The 18,193-nt window shown below is 45.7% G+C and overlaps 1 protein-coding gene across 1 annotated transcript in view; it reads right to left on the reverse strand.

Moving 5' to 3' along the window:
- Positions 1-4,255: 4,255 nt before the first annotated feature.
- Positions 4,256-18,193, reverse strand: part of ICA1 (islet cell autoantigen 1) — a 132,923-nt gene continuing 118,985 nt past the window's right edge. Inside the window, exons 13-15 of the mRNA XM_006911940.3 lie at positions 16,948-17,217; positions 7,342-7,431; positions 4,256-5,042 (exon numbers count right to left, since the gene is read on the reverse strand). Of these exons, the coding sequence (XP_006912002.2) occupies positions 4,921-5,042; positions 7,342-7,431; positions 16,948-17,217 (482 nt within the window). The 3' untranslated portion in view covers positions 4,256-4,920. The remainder of the gene's footprint in view (positions 5,043-7,341; positions 7,432-16,947; positions 17,218-18,193) is intronic.

Here is an 18,193-nt window from a genome sequence, read left to right on the forward strand (position 1 = left end):
TGGGCAGGTATTCTATAGAATGTCTCTCAATTTGAGTTTGTTTGATATTTTTCTTATGACTAGACTGGGTTATGAATTTTGGGAAAGAATACTACAGAAGTGAAGTTCCCTTCTTATTATGTATCAAGGGGTACATGATAGTGACATAAATTATCACGTCGTTGCATGAATCAATAGTTTGTTCATGTTCACCACTGAATTAGTCTCATTGCATGCAGATAAGACAGTTTGTTTATCCATCCACTAGGCGAAGGCTATTTGGATTATTTCCAGTTTTTGAAGATTATAATAAAGCCACTACAAACATTCACATACAAGTTTTTGTGTGAATGAATTTTTTTTTTTCTCTAGAGTGAATTCTTAGGCATAGGATTGCTGGGTTGTGTGGTGTGTGTTTAACTTTCTCCGAAACTGCCAAACTACTTTCCAAAGTGACTGTTCCACATTGCTTTCCCAGCAACAATGTGTGACCACCGATCTCTCTGCATCTCAGGTTCTTTTGATCAGTGTTCTGGTTAGTGGCTCATCTTAAAGACACCTTAAAGATTGGCAAGTTTCAAGTGTGTCCCCTTTGTCTGGCAAAGAACCTACTTCATTTATGCTAGTCTCTGCACGGAATTTTGCCCGACTTTATGGAAAAATCAGGGGTAACTTATTCATCAGACTTTGTAGTCCCATCCTCCTACCTTCCTCAATTCCTATGATGTTTTGGAATGAGTTAATAAATGCTAGGGAGGAAAATGGGATTGGAGAGTCTTATGGAAGGTTGTAGGGAGAAGCCTCCCATTCCTACCTCAATATTATTTACTAAGTGAGTGACCTTCTGTGACTCTATTGGCCATACTTGTGTGCTGCAGTGTGTGAGCACAATATTAAGTCACTTAGTCCTTGTAATAACTCCATGAGGCAGGGAATGCTACTACCCCTATTATATCAATGAGAAAACAAAAGCTCACCTTGGGTTTACAGCTGGTGGAGCTTCAGCATGGCCACAGATTTGTCCCACTTCAGAACCCAAACTCTTAATACCTGAGCCTCTAGATCCAGCTGTGCCCAAAGTACGCACTTTTTAGTTACCTGAGCAAATAAATATGCCCCCACTTTTTTGTTTTTGTTTAAACGAATTTGAGTTGAATTAGGCTTCAGTAATGATGGATTCTTTGAACTCTCTGCTTTCCTCATCTATACATACCCTTCTTTCAGGGTTTCAGAATCCTAGTCATTTTTGATGATGATGATGATGATATGATGATGATGATGATGATGATGATGATAAGAAAAAGAAGTAGAAGCCTCATGAAAGACAAGATCTAATGCAGCATTGAAAAATATGTAATACTACTGCCACTACTCCCTGCCGCATATCCATCACAAATATCATTTACTTTTTAGAATCCTTCTCAATGCAGAATTCTTGGCAGCCATTGCCAATCACTTCAGCTTGGCTCCAAGCTAAAATCCATTTTCCAAGAAAGCTGAAGAGACCTCCATTACTGGACTGTGAGTGGTGTCAGTCAGTGCACTGGGGCGATGGTTTAAATCAAAGCAGAGGATTAACTGCCATGGCCTGTCTGGAGGACACTTAGTTGATTACAAAGACAGATGCAACTTTGATATACTGGCAACATCAGTAGTGTTAATAGTTAGCTCTGAGCCATTGCCAGGGTGGGCCCCTGGGGGTCTCTGCAGGCGTCTCTGAGAAAGCATGGAGTTCACTTAGCTGGCTCCTAGAGCTGAAGCACGGGCAGAAGCAGGGGAGGTCTGGCAGGTGCCATCTTTATCCCAATTGCTAGGCAGCCTCTCATGGCACCTCGGGGGCCTCAGGCCTGGCCCCACACCCAGTGGAAAGACCAGTCATAGCGTGATGGGTGAGCCCCGCCTACATGCCCACTGGCAACTCGGGGTACCCAGGACTGCCAACTGTGAGCAGATCCTGTCTTTCTGGGCACAAACCTCTGTCAAAAAGTGCTGGTTCTTTCTAAGTTAGTGCATTTCTAATTCTGAAGCTGACGGATGCTTTTCTCACTCTCCCAGAACTCAAAATCAACTTGACATTTCTAAAATTACATTTTGAAGGCAATGAATCTATAACGTGCACCAAAGCCTGTGCCAGCTGAGGGAAAAAAGTAAGAAAGGGGGAAATAGAAACGTTTCTGGCTCCCTCCCTCAAATTTGAATATTCTTTATATATCAACCGGGGTAGGGGGAAAAGGGGAGGGAGACTTGGAGGCTACCTAAAATGATGGGAAAGTTTTCAAGGAGCAGGTGCTCTCTAAATTTCCCTGGGGATTCATGCAATCATGGCTCAGATGGGCCTCACGACATAGGATGAAAATGAGGAAGAAGTGTGACTAGGGGTGAAAAGGGTGGGACACTTTTGCCGTCTTCATGCCAAAGGCAGCCCATCCACAGTGGCTGGGGAGGTACTCCGAGGTGGGCCCCCCAAAGAAGCCCCCTGGCCCGGCCAGCGCATAGGCTACTTAAAAGAGAATCAGGCAGCAGCTGCTTCTCCTTAAACAGGAAAGGTGGCCAAGGGGGCTTTGTGTGAGCCCGGATCAAAACGCATCTATCAAGAGGGATCAAGAGCCTGGCCAAGTGGATTACAGATGGAAAAGGGAATTGAATCTTTTTTTTTTTTTTTTAATGTAAAGAAAATTAAAAAAGGAAAAGGGAATTAAAATTTTTTTTTTTTTTTTTAATGTAAAGAAAATTCAGGGAGAAAATGCGTCCATGTGTAATTCTTTCCTTTTACTTGCTGCAAACCTGTTCAACTACCACCATTCTCCTCCCCTCTTCACTCCCAGATCGACTTTAAAATGCAGCCTGTATTTAAAGTGATCCATTCAACATGGCAGAGCCCCACACCCCCTCGTGCCACCCACCCTCTCCCCCACCAAGCTCCCTGGGCCTCCAGCCTGGAGTCAGCCCCTCCTTATTCATCTCCTTACTGGGGCTGCAAACAATTGCGACCCAGGATGAAACTATGAGTGTTTAATCCGCATTCCACACAGGGCAGCTCCATTCAGCAATCATTAATCCAGTGCTTACAAGGTGACTCTGGAGTGCCGATGACAGGGGACACAGAGAAGATTGGGGGAAACAGGGACCCTGTGCTTTGGGGTTGGAACACCTAGTGGTAGAGGCAGCTGCATGCAGCAAGGGCCTTAGGTGGCCAGGCAGAGCACCATGTGTGCGCTAATCAAGAGTCAGGAGACGAGCAGGAAGGGAATTGTCAAACCGATGAGGGGTTGTTCCTCAAAGGGAAACCACCGGCTATGCTTGGAGAAGTCCCTGTGGAGGAGGTGGATCTGAGGTGGCTCCTGGGGCTGGGTAGGGTTGTGAGGGCGGCTGAGGGTAAGGACTGGTCAGGAAGCGGGACATCCTGGGTGGAGCGGGCAAAATATGCACAGGCCCAGGGGCCAAAAGGGAGCCTAAGGGTTCAGCAAGCCCTCCTGTGTGTGTGAGGGAGAGTCACCGGATGGGGTCCTGGGGCTGTATCTTGATCTCCTCAAAGACCCCATGTACAGCCTGTGGTGGCCAGGAAGTGAGCAGAGCTACATAAGCCACATAACAGGCTGCATCCCCAGCCCCATTTCTCCCGTAGGCTTCTTCCCACCCAGGCTCCATCTCCTATCTCCTAGGCTGTCTTGGGAGGACAGTGGCTACTGTGGAGGCCCTTCCATGAGGGCGTACTACAGGCAGCTGGAGAAGCCCAACGTTCCTGTGTGTTTGGGACAGTGGCCTTGGAAGACCCTTTCAGAGCTGGTGACCGAGGCCATAGGAGTGTAGCAGAGGCCTCCCTGGCCCAGCTGAGTACACAGAACCATTTCCTGGCTGATCATCAATTCTACCCCGACTCAGGGCCACTGGCTCACTGAAAGGGCTGTACGTGGGCTTCTGTGGCCTGTCACTTAGCATGTCATTGGTGACAAGGGAGGGGAGGAAAGGTGCCAGCACGGGGGTCCCTAACACTGTCGACTATCTGAGCCACTTATGTTCTGACATTCAATACTTGCTCCCACCCCTGCTGGGGCCAACCAAAGTCCAGGTCCTCCTCCCTCAGCTGCTGTACCTGGTGCATGAGGTCATGTCAGCTTCCTGCAGGTGAAGCGGTCCCTCCTCCTCTGTCCCTCGCCAGCCCCCGCCTCCACAGCACCTTCCCACTGAGTTCCCACAACAGACTCATTTCTTGACTTTGCATGTCAAATATCTTTTCTGTTTAATTAAAAAAAAAAAAAAAAAGGTGATGTCACAAGGGGCTCCAGAAATACATGCTTTTGAATTCCAGCCATGGAGAGGACAAAAGGAGACACTGGTATCTGCAGATGTGGCTGCTTTCCATAGAAAGGTTCGTGCAGCGGAGACCCGCCGGCTCCTCCGCCCGTAAGAGAACACGGGGCCAGCAGGCAAGGGCCGCGGACAGTGTCTTTGGTTGGCTGGAGCTTCACCCAGAGCTCACTGGAAGGCGGCTGAGCAGGAAGAGTGAGTCTCCCTGCAGCCCCACTCTAGGGGAGTGTAAGAGGAGGCATCTAAGCTCTGTCAGCCTCCCGCTGCCTTCGAGGCTGTAGGACGCGTTATTTAAACCTAACGCAAAGTAGGCTTATGGTCTGAACATGGATCTCACAGTTGCCCAGTGACACATCAGCAGCCATGATGTGGAGGCTGGCAGGAACGTGGCCACACTGGACACAGCTCCTAGACAATCCTGTATTGTCAGGTCCATGTAGAGAATACACTAAAACCCTTTATACCAAATGAGAGTAAATAATTATACCAATATAAACAGGGCCTTTGACCCTTTTGATTTATTAAAATGGCACGTAAATATTAAAACGGCATACTGATAACGTCATACGTCTGTGAGCCCCCAGGTGTGTGGCTGAGGAATGGCACGTGGGCTCTCGCCCTGAGGCTGCAGACTCATGCATTGAGCAATTCATGTTCTTTATCGGTTTTCCCAACAGCATCAGGATTTGATAAAGGGTCAAGGTCAGCAAAGAGGCTGAACCAGGCAGTCAGGTCCGAGGCAGCCTTGGCAGGCTCTGGGGAGAGAAGAAGAAACATCAGTATATCCATCTTCCAAACACCCACCTCCGCCACGCTACCTGCAGGTGGGTCCAGGCTTATCTTGAAAGGAGAGGATGCTCAGACAAATCCCATTACACTCTGTCTCTAAAACTAGTTAGGGAATTCCATGTCTCCCTGTTGGTTGGCTGAGTATCTTTTCCAAACCACGGCCTAAAGCTCAGGGAAGACTGAGCTCCTGTGTTAAACCCCACTTGCACCCCTACCCTGGCAGGGGGCCACAGCCCACAGAGTTGCCTAAAACCTCAGACCCTGCCCCTTCCCCACAAGCAGGAGATATCAAAGTTATTTCAGAAATCAGACTGCATGGCTGGCAAGGTGCCTTCCAGTGTCTGCTGGAGGAATCTTTTCAAATCCCCTAGGTCAAGAGAAATCATATGGTGGCCACTTTGAGGCTTCAAAGCTACAGGCCCAGAGGCCGTTGGCACTTAGGCCTAGCTGCTCCTCTTCCCTCCGGGTCACTGCCTTCTTCAACCTTCTCCAGTCAGGCAGGAGAAGGGGGCCTTTGACATGCCTCCCCTTTCCCCACTGGGCTCTAAATTGTCCCCAGACCCCTTCAGCCTCATTGGAGTTCTGCCTTCAGATGCTCTTTTATGGAACCACCTGCCCTAACTTCCTGAATACCACAATTATAGAGCCAAATTATTTTCCAGATGAGGAGAACATTTTCAAAAGAGTACCTGATGCAAGTGATTTCTAAATAAGTTGGGGGCTCTTCTTTATATAAATCATTCCATATGAGAATCTAAGTTCATTGGCTTGGATGACCCACGCTTCGCTTTTTTTTTTCCTTCTCCAACAGGTGGGAGTATCAAAAGCACAAAGAAAATGTCTCTTTGACAGGTTATCCTTCTAGCTAAGAGCAGCTAGGAATGTGCTTGCCATCTGGCTAAAAGGAGTCTCAAAAAACATTGGCGGGGTAAAAAGTGGTTATATCAGAGTGACGGGAGAATACTGACGGGATTATGCCAGCATAAGCAGGGCCTTTGATCTTTTCATTAAAACGACACCTAAATGTTAAGGCACTGTACCAGTCATGTTATACTTCTGCTTCCTGTGTCTTTATTTGCAAAATCTCTGGTAGATATATTACTTTATAATGAGATAAATCAACACACCTACTATATTTTAGAGATAAAATGACCGTAAGCAAGGCTAGTTGGTGATACGTAAGTTATTACTGTGCAACATTAATTGAATTCCATGTGCAGTTAGCCCTTAAATACTTGGTTTATTTTGATGTGATAAACTGAGACTTGAGAGATCTCAATATAGTTTGGCTGGAGTGGGGAGGAGGACAACTAAAAAAAAGGGAGTAATCTTCATTAGTCATGTAGGAGGTCAAACAAGGAAATTACATGGGACAAGACTGATTTAGGAGGATTAGTCTATTCTTGATAGAAAATATCAAGCTATCATAAAAATATCTTTAGTGAAAATAGATTATGCACTCACTTCCCCTTCCTTCTAACCTCTGCAAAGGTCTTAGAAGGCCCTCAGAGAGGGGGCATGGCCCTGGTTCCTCCCGGAATGGTGCCCAAAGTGTGGTGCCCACACCAACAGCAGGGGCATCACCCGTGAGCTGGGAAGAAATGCAAGTTCGCAGGCCTGTACTTTAGGGCGACGCTCACATTCCCCAGGCCTCCATTCTTTGAGGGAAAACCAGGTGCACCTATTTGCACAACACCTAAAAGAATATCATGCTTTTTGATGATAATAGAAGAGCCATTTCTTTTAACTTCCTTTGGTCAACCCAGGGAACGTGGGTGATGACCAAAGGAAGAGAGAGAGAGCTACAAATAAGACAAGATCTTCGGTTGAACAGACGTCCTCCTCAGGGCCTTGTCTCAAAACAGAACAGATCTCAGGAGCCTGAAAGGCCTCTGTGGCGACTAAGAAACCTGTCTCTTTCTGAGGAGCTCTAATCAAATGCCTTCTCTGGTGGTGGCAATGGCATTTTCAGCTTAAGATAACAAACCTCAGTGGCCTTTCCTACCTTGCCATTTCCACCCAATCTTGGGGAGCACCCAGTCACTTGGAGACAGATATTTGCTTCTTCCTCATTAGATTTGATAAAGGGAATTATGAATTAGGACATTAGGCCAGAAAAAAAGTCAGAATATAATTCCTAGGATTATGTAAAACTCTCTACCCTGATAGCAGGTGCTCAAATGTAAAGAGAGACAGAAAAATTTGTATTAGGCCAGCGGAAAGGAAGGCGAGTGTCATTTCAGAGGGACAAAACACCGTTATTACCTTTCACTGCAGGGCCGCTGTCATTTGGACTGCTCGCCTTTGGTGCTGGCCATGGAGTAGGAGGAGGATTGACATTTCTCTCTGACCAGCCTAATGTTCAAAACCAGAGGTCGTTAGATCTAGGGAGGAGCAGTCCCACTGCCCCCCAGTTGATGGGCACAGACAAGGTGGCCTCCAAAGAAAGAGACAAGACCTTTCTTCTCCAGTTCCTCATACTGGGAACAGCTTTAGGGGAGAGTAGATATGTATAATCACGCCCAACTCAAAAGTATGGAGAACTAGAGAAATGATTGGATTTTGAAAAGCAAATGAGAAAATGCTGAGGTTAAAGCATCTTTGCCTTTAGCGTTATGCCCATTTTTCTTCTCAAGTAGCATCATTTCATGGTCACACCAAAGATCATCAATAGCATTCCAAGGAAACCAAGTGTCTTGTTTTCTGTCATAAATGGGAAAAGCTTAGAAAAGTGAACACCATTAAATGCAGCACTAAAACTAGCAAACTCCAAGTCTTCTCTGCTTCCGACATGATCCAATTCCTTTATTTTCTATACAGTTAATTTAAACTGGGAAGTTTCGTTAATAAAGTTAAGTAAATAGAGTCCAGTCCAAATACATAAGGGGAAAGAAAGCCTCCCACCACCTTGATGCCATTCCTTCACAATGGCATTTAGCTTACATATCCCAACATTCTGTAATGACCTCTGTGCTCTGCCTGCTCATAATGAGCAAAAGGCATTCAGCAGTCCTAGAACTTAACCATATGCTTTTTTGCACGTCTGCTTTAATTCTTTGTAAGTCCTGTCTTCTCAGTGAGGCAAGGAATTGTTTCTTCAATGTGCTCCAAAATTCCTAGGTGCTTGTAGACTAAGTCCGTTGTTGATTCTCACTGCGGAACATAGACCACTGAATGATGCATCACTGTTGGGTCCATCAAGTGAAAATGATATCCTTTTACTGGGATGCTCTGGTCACAGTGTTTTCTATAGAAAAATTCTTGTTTCTGATAAGGCCCTCATGAGGCAAAATGTCTGCATGGTAGAGTTCGGTTGGAGCAGTGAAACAAATTTCTGGGGCAAGAAAGCCACTCAGAATGTCATAAAACTGATAGGATATAATGCTGTTCGTTTAAGTGGCCATTCTGAGACTCATAATAGAATCTTACTGCATTTATTAGTTTGCATTTTGTCTCATCTCCTAGAATTGTGAGCCCCTTGAAGGCAAGGACAATTCATCTTTACATCCTTTGCTGCACTGCCTGGCACAGGGTGGATATTGAATTAGGATAAACTATTGAAGAACTCTTTTAAATCATGAAAAGTACACTGATGAAGCATTATTTTAAGAGGTGGCAAAGCAATGCTTGGCATAGTAGATGCTATAATACTCATTAGCTGAATTACTTTATTTTAGGCAAGTGGCATACACACTTCTCTATGAAAACTAACGAATGACAAATGAAATAGCCTCTGACCTACTTATTGTCTCTAGAACAATGAAAACATATAGTAAGTTTTAAAAAGTATTGTTATTTATTGGAAAGTTACTTGACCAGGTAGTTAATATACTTCATAAACAATCAAAAACACCAGATTTTCAGAGAACTTTCTAGGATGATAGAAATGTTCTCACACGGAACTGCGGTGATGGTTGCACAATTAAAATTTACCAGAAACCCTTGAATTGTTCTCTTACAATGGGTGAATTTTATGGCATGTCAATTATAGTTCAACAAAGCCATTTTTAAAAATGAACACTATTTGGTGTAATCCAGGAGTAACATAACCTCCTCAGTTCCTAAAAAATTGGACATGAGCATTTTCTTTCTAAGCCCAAATCACAAAAAAACAGTGGTAAATGTGGAAAGTTAAAACTGCGGTTCGATCATGTGCCAGATAAAGCTGAAAGAGGTAGAATCTAACTGGGTGAAGTTTGCTCTTCTCCCTATAATCTTCTTCCCAACATCAAGTATAGTCAAGACCGACCTGTGCTCGGCAGAGCCCAGGAACCTTTGCATCAACCCTGGCAGCCTGGCCTCAATCTCTTAGAGTAGAGGTTCTCAAGTATGGTTCCTGCACCAACAGCATGGGCATCGCCTGCGAGCTGGTTAGAAATGCAAGTTCACAGGGCCAACCCTGACTACTGAATCAGAATCCCTGGGGGTGGAGCCCAGGAAACCGTTCTAACAACTCCCCTAAGCAAGTGTAAGTTTAGGAAGCACTTCCATAGATGGTCTCCAAGGAGGCTGCTAGGATCACCATCTCTGTCCGAATCAGGGTCAAGGCCAAAGCCAGGACAAAGAGAGAGGCCCTCCTAAGAAACACAGGGGTCTGCCTTAGCACCCCACCCCCAGGTCCTGCAGCTTTAAGCTCATCAATCCTGTCAAGCTGTCTGAGTTCAGGGAGGCCCCCACTTCCAGAGAGAACCTGAACTAACTCCAAGAAAAGCCAGGTGAGAGGTATGGAAGTCAACCCCTCCCTGATTTCTGTATGCTATTTGATACGGTGGGAACTCAACAAGGTAATTCTTCCCATTTCAAAAATATGCATGACGTTTATTTTTCAAAATGGATACAGAGAACACTGAAAAGAAGAGGTAGGTTCGGAGCGATGTATACTTTCCAGAGCATAAAATGAAACACATTTCTAAAGGAAGCAGAAAAAACCTACATGTCAAAACGGAGTGTCCTTCGCTTTATGCATCGCACGTGTTCCTGAAAAGTTATACACGAATGTCTGTATATCAAGTTGTAATTTAAAACTACCAGAAATACAAATCATATTTTCAAGCCTATCATTTAAAGGTTTATAATGGCAGATTCCTTCATAAGGACAATAAATGTCTTCTAATTGGATTCTTTTGTAATTATGGATTTTTGAATATGGCTCACTTAAACACTCATGAACCACACAAGCCACACTTAGAATCTATGAATTTGGGGGCTTCTCTGCAGCAGAGGACATGAAGGAGGATGAGCCTCAAGACCTCCCCTCTTTGAGAACTAGGATGATGGGGTCACCGCCTCAGAATTTTCACAAAGACACAGGGTATCACTATTCCCTTGTCTCGTGGTTTGAAGCAAAACCAACAGCCACTGTGCCCAGTCACATTCTCTCAGTCCGATGATCCGACTCTGCGTGCATGAAGGGAGGAAATGGTGTGGCTATGACACCGGTTCTATATTTAAAAAAAAAAAAATTAAAGCAGATACTAAGCTCAACTGCAATTTCACCCTCACTCATAGCCCACTGGGAATTATTTAGGGGAAGGGTGCAATGAAGGTAATTATGGATGAATGCCAGGCTAGATTTCAAACGTCTCAGCTTCTGTCAGGAAAAATTCTATTTGAAGAGAACTTAGTGGTGCTAATATTCCTGTGATTGCCATCAACTGTTCTCTACTTGGTATGAGTTGGCTGAGGCGCTTTTAACATGAAGGTGTTGCTAGAGAGACTTCGCCCCATCTCAGATCAGTTGGGTCAGGGGAGGGGAGGTGAATGGTGGGCGCAGGGGAGTGCGGAGAACCCTGTGAACAAAACGACTCTCTGAGCTTTCAGTTCCTTTGATATGTCAACTGTGCTGCCCATTTGCAGGAAACACACATAAAATTTTATTGGAGCAATCTTGCCCCCTTTACTTACATAAGGGAAAATATAAATCAGCCAGAAATAACACCGGCCGGCGAGAGCAGCAAGTGAAGCCAAAATAACACCATGCAGAGTAGCACTTCACTGTGAATATAATTTCACTAACCAGAAGAGCAAGCCCGGTCTGGGTTGATGATCGCAGCCCGGGGAGCTCTGGGGTGGGGTTGGCAGTTAAGGGGAAAGTGGCAGCACCACAGCCATGATGGACAAGGGCCAGGCTGCTGTCCGCACTTCTCTACTCTAAGCCCCAGTTACCCTACCTGCAAAAGGTAGATAAAAATTCTTGACTCATTAGGTGTTGCATAGATAAAAGGGGACCTTGTAATAGGTGAAAGCAGAAAGTACAGAAGATAGAGAGCAGGCCCTTCATTAATCTAAGCTATCGAATCTAGACTTTTATATAGCTCCGCAGCCATCAGGACCAACCCCTGAGACTATCGGCCTCAGGTTCACATCTTAGGATCGTGTTCTTTTAACCTAGTGATTCAATGCCACTTGCTCTCTCCCTCCATTCTGGCCATCATGCGTCCATCTATCCAGTCTCTTTTTAACATCTACTACATTTCGGGCACTGAGCTATGTTCTGGAAATAGGATGGTTAGCAACACAGACATGGGCCCTTCCCATGATGACCTAAAGCAAGAGACAGGAAATTAAATCAATTTTGCAATGTGGTGAGATAAGAGGAATGATTAAGGACAGGGTGTTTGGGGAATGGAGAGCAGAAACACGTAACACTGACCGCTGGGACAAAGAGGGGAGTCAAAGAAGGCTCCCCAGATGAAACGACACTGAAGCTATTCAAGCGGAGAATCTGAAGGGTGGGAAGTTAGCCATCCTTTAAGCAAGCATCATGGGTGTGTAGGTGGGCAGCATGCTCTGGGAGGACGAGAGAGCCTGTGTCCAGTCCCAGTGGTGGGAGAGCTGGGCTCACTGAAATTCAGTACAGCAGGGGTCCAGGGGTCCTGACGTAACATATGGTTCTCCGGCAGAACCGGAGTCACGTCAAGTTCATGTACGGGAGATCTGGGCACCGATGAGACCAGAGCCAGATCTTGTGAGTCAAGCTGAGGAGTTCAGACTCTATGTGAATGGCGGATAAACTGCAACAATTTGGGATTCCTTGATTTCCTTATCTACAAAATAAGGGTGGAGAAGATGGCTGTCAAGGCTCCTTGTACAGACTGATGGAGTCACTTACGTCCTACAGATAGCCAAGACCTGTGGCTGCTTCCCAGTAGGCCTAGAAAGTTCTGCTTCTTCGATGTAACAATTTCACTGTCTTACTCGAGAGGGTCCGCTCTACCTTCAAACTACCTTTAAATACATCTCCATGGTCTTTTTTCCCTTTACATTATTGCACTGGAGTCCCAGAATTACCAGTTACTCAGAGCTGGCTGGGCAAAGCCAGGACCAGCAAGAGGCGAACTCTGGTAGAGGAAAAGTGAATATGAGATAAACCAAAGCCTGACCTTTCATTACGCTTAAACGGAAACCCACCCGGACGGCAATGGTACCTCGGAACCAGGTAAAACCGAAGGATATCTGGAAGCAGCAGAGGGCTGTGTGTTTGTGAGAATCTGGAACAAGATTCTGACTTCGGTTTGCAGAATTCTAAATTAAAAGGTGTCCTGGTGCATTTATTGTGAGCAGATGGTAATCTCTTCAGTATCAGTGTCTACTTCTAAATTACATTTTGGATGTTGGTGGAGAACAGAGAGGAATGTCAAACAAGGCCTATCAGCCTGGCCTCGTCTCCACCTCAGGCAGCCTCTCCGCTGACTCTCTTCCTACTGAAAGAGGCCTCGCGAGGGTACGATTTTCTCATCACTGTATGACACAGGAAACCCCAGCCCCATCATGCTAGTAACTTCAGAAACTTAGAAATCCTAGCTAAAATTAACTTCTTTAAATTGTCAGCACAACTTGATCCTAAATATAAGTTGCTTTGTTTTGTTCTTGTAGAGCTTGAAATGGGGTTGGGAGGTAAGGTGGTGGGGAAAGAAAGATATAAAGAGATATAAAGTTTCTCTCACTAAATTCTCTTTCCTTTCTATTCCCCCAGAGAACTAGGGAGCAGAATGAGGAGAGGAGCCACAGAAGAGAGGGAGGGAGGCAGAGGAGAATGGGGGGACGAGGAGGGAGGATGCTGAAAGGGTGCAGGAGGCAGAAGGAGCGGGAGGGGGAAGCATGTGGGAGAGAGGTGAGTTGCTATGGTGGCGGCCTGGAGCCTTCCACCTCGGTCTTCTTGATACTCTGACCCTGAGGACACAGATCCACCTGGACCTCACGGAGAGCTAGGCCAATGGCGAGACTGAGTTTGAGCGCACACGAGTGACATGCGGGTGGTCTGCTAGCACAAGGCGAAGATTTCGTAGACAATCTCAACTTCACATATTCTACTCTGGAACATCCCCCACTCTTGCGGTTGACAGGGACCCTGTCTCCCACACCCACACTCTTCCAAAAAACCTTCGGGAACATCCAGGGAGAGGCCTGAAGGAACTTGCTGGGGAATCACGTCTGCCATCAGAGACAAGGTACTGAGAGGCAACAGAACATATGGTCCAAGGCAGATTCCTGAGTCACAAGGCTCAGGTTCAAAACCTGGCCTGCCTCCTACAAGATATATGATTTCGGGCATATTACTTAGACACTCTATACCTCTGTTTCCTCAGTTTCCTGGGCTATAAAATGGAGATGACGACAGTACCTGCCTGGGAAGGGTGTTGTGAGGATTAAGTTAACAGGCATAAAAAGCACACGGGACAGTGCTTGGCTCAAAATGTGTGCCATATGGAGTGCCGGTAATTGTTGGTTTGCTAGCTACTAACGGCAAATTCGCAGAATCACACAATTTTAGAGCTCAGCATCTCTGAAACGGGGGTTAACCCCGGGATAAAAGATAAAACCTACTTGTGGAAAGGTGGAATGAACACCTTTGGGTGACTTGGGTGTCTCCTCATACATTATTTAGTGAGTCATATTAATATTTCATTTTACAGACGAGAAGGCAAAGGCCCAGAGAATTTGAGGGGCCTGAATAATTGCTCCAGAAGGAGTGAAGGGAAGGGGTTTGCAGAACAAAACCCAGCTCTGCATGCCCTACTGTTTCTTTGTTTCACTGGGCCAATATGCCAATAAGCCTTTCTACTCCACATTTAGTTTGGCTACTTATTTATTTCAGTGGTTTAATTTTTTGAGATGATCTGGATAATCAGGGGAAGCAGTTTCAATATGAGGTGTTAAAAGTTTAATAGTTATTTAAATGCTTTTGGAACTCATGTATATAGATGGATTTTTTTTTTAGACCATGGATGCAGTGGGAAAAAAATCTAGAGCTAACATCATCTTTTCCTCCATTTTGGGGGGCCGATGAGTCCTGACAAAAGCACAGAATGTGGTTATAAGTGCATTACAGGATCAATCATTGAAGCAGGGAGCCTGTTTTTTATTTGTACCACATGTTCTGAAGGTTCCCTAAACCAGGCAGCAGCATCAGGGGAGGACTGCGGGAGCCCTTGCTGGGAGTTGCTAGGTGTGATTCAGTTCAGGAAGCTGAAGGGATTTCCTCTTTCAAACCCTTCAGTTCCACTTTCTTTCTGTCATTTTGAGCTCTATAGATATTCAATTTGTAGCTGTTGGCATGCAAAAGAAACAGGATAACTCAGAGGTTACAAAATAACTCCTTCAACATTGATCTTGATATAGAATCCTAGCAGAGGACGATCCTTTTAGGTGGTAACTCAGATCATGTCCATCCTTTTCCCAGGATGCTGCGATGGCTCCCAAGTCATGAGGCCCTGTGTGGTCCAGCTTCTGTCTCCTCTCTGAGCACCTCTCCCCCTTGCTCTGTCGGCTCCAACCACAGGGCTCTTCCTGCAGACCCTCGTCCAAGCCAGGCACGTCCTTCCCTTTGGCACTGGCACGGGGGTTCCCTCTGCCAGATCTGCACATAGCTGGTTCTCTCACCTTCTGCAAGTCTTGGCTGAGATCTCATCTTCTCAATAAGAAACTTGTTTAGTTCTACAGGCTGACCTGCAGCCCCCCAACACTCCTTCTCCCCTGGCTCTACTTTTTCTTTTCTCCATAACGTCAATCGGTTTCTAACCCACTATGTGGCTGCTTCTTTATTATGTTCATTGTCTTCTCTTCATTAGAATGTGAGTTCCATGAAGGCAGAAAAAGCCTTGTCTTTTTTGTTCTCAGAAGAATCCCCAGGGCCTGGCCCTCATTAGGACCCAATCAATAGTTGTTGAATGAATGAGAAGCTTGACAAAGTGCTTCTCGGGTGGCAGCCTCAAGGCAGAAACCAATGGCATCATTTGGAGGACCTTTCTCTCTTTCCACAGACTTTCCACGTACTTCTTTCTCGCTATCAGCCCCAAGTGTGGTTCTGTGCCTTCCCCTTGGACTTGGGGCAAGGCCGAAGTGCAAGGCCCTGGCCTAATGTTCTTGTCATAGCTCTTGGGCATAGTTCTGGGGACCCTACCAAGGGCCCCCGTGGGCCCTGAGCTCTTCTCACTCTGCCCGCTCAGGAAAAGGGCGTGGAGCTCTGACTTGTCTGTTGTTTGCATGGGACACTCACAAGTGAGTGACACTCAGCCGCTCTCTGGCTAAGTGGGAGTACTGCCATCATCATGCCCTGTTGGCGTCGGGGGCCCTGGAGTTTCTAAAGCTGGGGGCCCGAGTAGGATTCATCCCGCAGTACAGCTGGAGAGTCTCTGGCAGCCTCGAGATCTGAGTTGTGGGTGCCCGCTCTGGCCTTCCAACTCTCCCACAGCTTGTTAGCACCTCCACCACAGGTAGGTGGGGGTGAGATGCAAGTCACTGCTAGTATTGCTTATCTGGAGCTCCCGTGAAAGAGATGGTGAAACGCAGAGCAGAAAAGTATTTTTGGATTTCATTTATCTCTCTTATCTCTAACTCCATTTCTGAAAATAAACAAGATGGCTACAAAATAGGCCTCGCAAAGGAAGATAAAAGGAATCGTGTATTTCATTAAAAAGAGAGAAGACTTTTGTGTCTTGCCCACCAGCTCTTGCTATGTTCATGATCTCATCTCCAACGACCTAAGGTTTTCATAATAGCCCGTAATTACTTAATCATTCCAGCTCCGCCGTTTGTTCTCAACTTTAAGTGCCAGATAAACAAGTTGTTTATTAAAGAGGTAGCCTAAATCCATGGTAAAAACCCAAACCATTTGAGAATATCTTAAAATGTGGGCTGCTGGTGAGCCTTGTCCCCTTACCAATATTGCAGACCACTTTCGATCAGTATGGAAACTATTTCTGCTATGGCCGGGGATGCACGGGATGGTTAAACCATGTGTTTCAAGCAGGAGAGGAACAGCTGAGCTGCGGGCCCACTCAGGGCTGGAGTGGGCCAGGATGGAGAGCAAGCAAGAGCTAGATAAAACTTAGTGTGAAAAGAGTTAAGAAACCCAGGGTAATGTCAGCTGGTACTTGAAAAGAGCGCACATCTACAGGGATGTGGAGAGCTTTGCCTTGTGAGAGCATATAGGAGAACTCAGCGAAGGCGGTGGCCAGGCAGGGGTGGGCGACCCAGCAGGGCTGTGGCTGTGAGGGTAACCTGACCCTCCCCTGTACGCCACGGAAAGGTCTAAAATCAAAGCAAGACAATAATATTGGGAACCACCCCTCTCGCCTTTCACTAACAGAAAATTTTAACATAGGGAGAAAATTAGGAGAAGGAATAGATTTTAAACCCCGCACCGCATCTTAAAGTTGGAATGTGGCTCTTAAGATTTCGGCTAAATAGAATTATAGCTGAAAACTAAAGAAAATTACAAAATGAAAAAAAAAAGATGCTAGATATAAAATAAAAATCAGAAAACAAACAAACAAAAAAGACAAAAAAAAAAAAGAGGAAGAAATTGGCCTCTGATTTTAAAAAAATGAACAGACAGAAAAACCTCATTTCAATCCCCGTAGTACATACCTTGTAGCGAGGCCTGTAAGTCTTTCATATTTTGGTCTAAAAGCTGTGACGGAAGGAACCGTGAGCCTGTCTGGGGCTTAGGGTCTGGCTCTCCTGGGGCCACAGTGGGCGCGGGCTCCTTCAGCTGATCGTCTCCAAACACAGCAGCCCACTCTTTGCTGAACTCACCCTCCTCCAGGGAGGAAGCGTTGAAGATCTCACTCAACAACAGCAGGTCATCTTTGTCAGCACCTTCGGGTTCTGGAGTCCCTGTTGTTGGGCCCAGGCAAGCTGATCAAAGTGAGAGAACACAAAACATATCATCATCAAGGACCCGGATCCTCGGGAATAAAGGCAGTGGGGGCTGAGATGGGACAGACTGGGCAATGACTAGATTGAAGAAAAAGTTTATCAAAAAACAAACTAATCCCACTATCGCTTCTTTTAAGAAGTTTCAGAATGAAATTTCTAGTTCCATCTTCCCTCATCCAGTTTCTGAGCATCATTAGAATTGCACTGAAATAGTCTTCACAAATAGTCTAAGGTTTTTTGTTTGTTTGTTTGTTTGTTTTTAAATATAAAAGCAAATTTATCGCCACACCATTTCTCAGCTAGGAAACAAAGATGGGATTGAAAGCATGTGGGAGACCTTAGTTCCTTGTTTGTACAGCTTCTTGAATCTTCCCCCACAACAAGCCCTAAATCCATAGCCAGCACAGCCTGCCCTGCCAGCGAGGATGCGGGGAGGCCCCTCACCGTGCCCTAACTGGCCCAGGGAACGAGAGGGGGCAGAGGATGTCAGGAAGCTCGATGATGAGCAAGAAAGGCATCCTTGCTTCCTTTTTTCCTTTGCTGCAACCTGACTGCATAAAGGAAAGAAAAGGCAGGTCTGCTTTCCCTGAGGGTAGCAGTGAAAGGATGACAGGAAGAGAGGGCAAATTATGGAATCACCCAGAGGATGAGCTGCTGGGCCAGAGACACAGCTCCAGCGTTGGAACGGGCACTGGATTAGAGCGGGAGCCCCTGGACCACCCTTTACTTGCTGTGTGACTTCAGCAAGACCTTTAACCCCTCTGGGCCTCTGTTTTTTCATTTATAAAATTATAATATTAATGCCTGTTGGGAAGACCAAAAAAACAAAAATAAAAAACAAACAAACAAACAAAAAAACCCCTTACACCTCACTGGTCCAGAAGGAAGACTTCAAGGAAAAGATCTACTCTTACAACATAAACACTGACAAAACACTGAATAGTGAATACTAGTA

This window comes from Pteropus alecto, unplaced genomic scaffold (assembly GCF_000325575.1).
Source record: "Pteropus alecto unplaced genomic scaffold, ASM32557v1 scaffold21, whole genome shotgun sequence".
Lineage (NCBI taxonomy): Eukaryota > Metazoa > Chordata > Mammalia > Chiroptera > Pteropodidae > Pteropus > Pteropus alecto.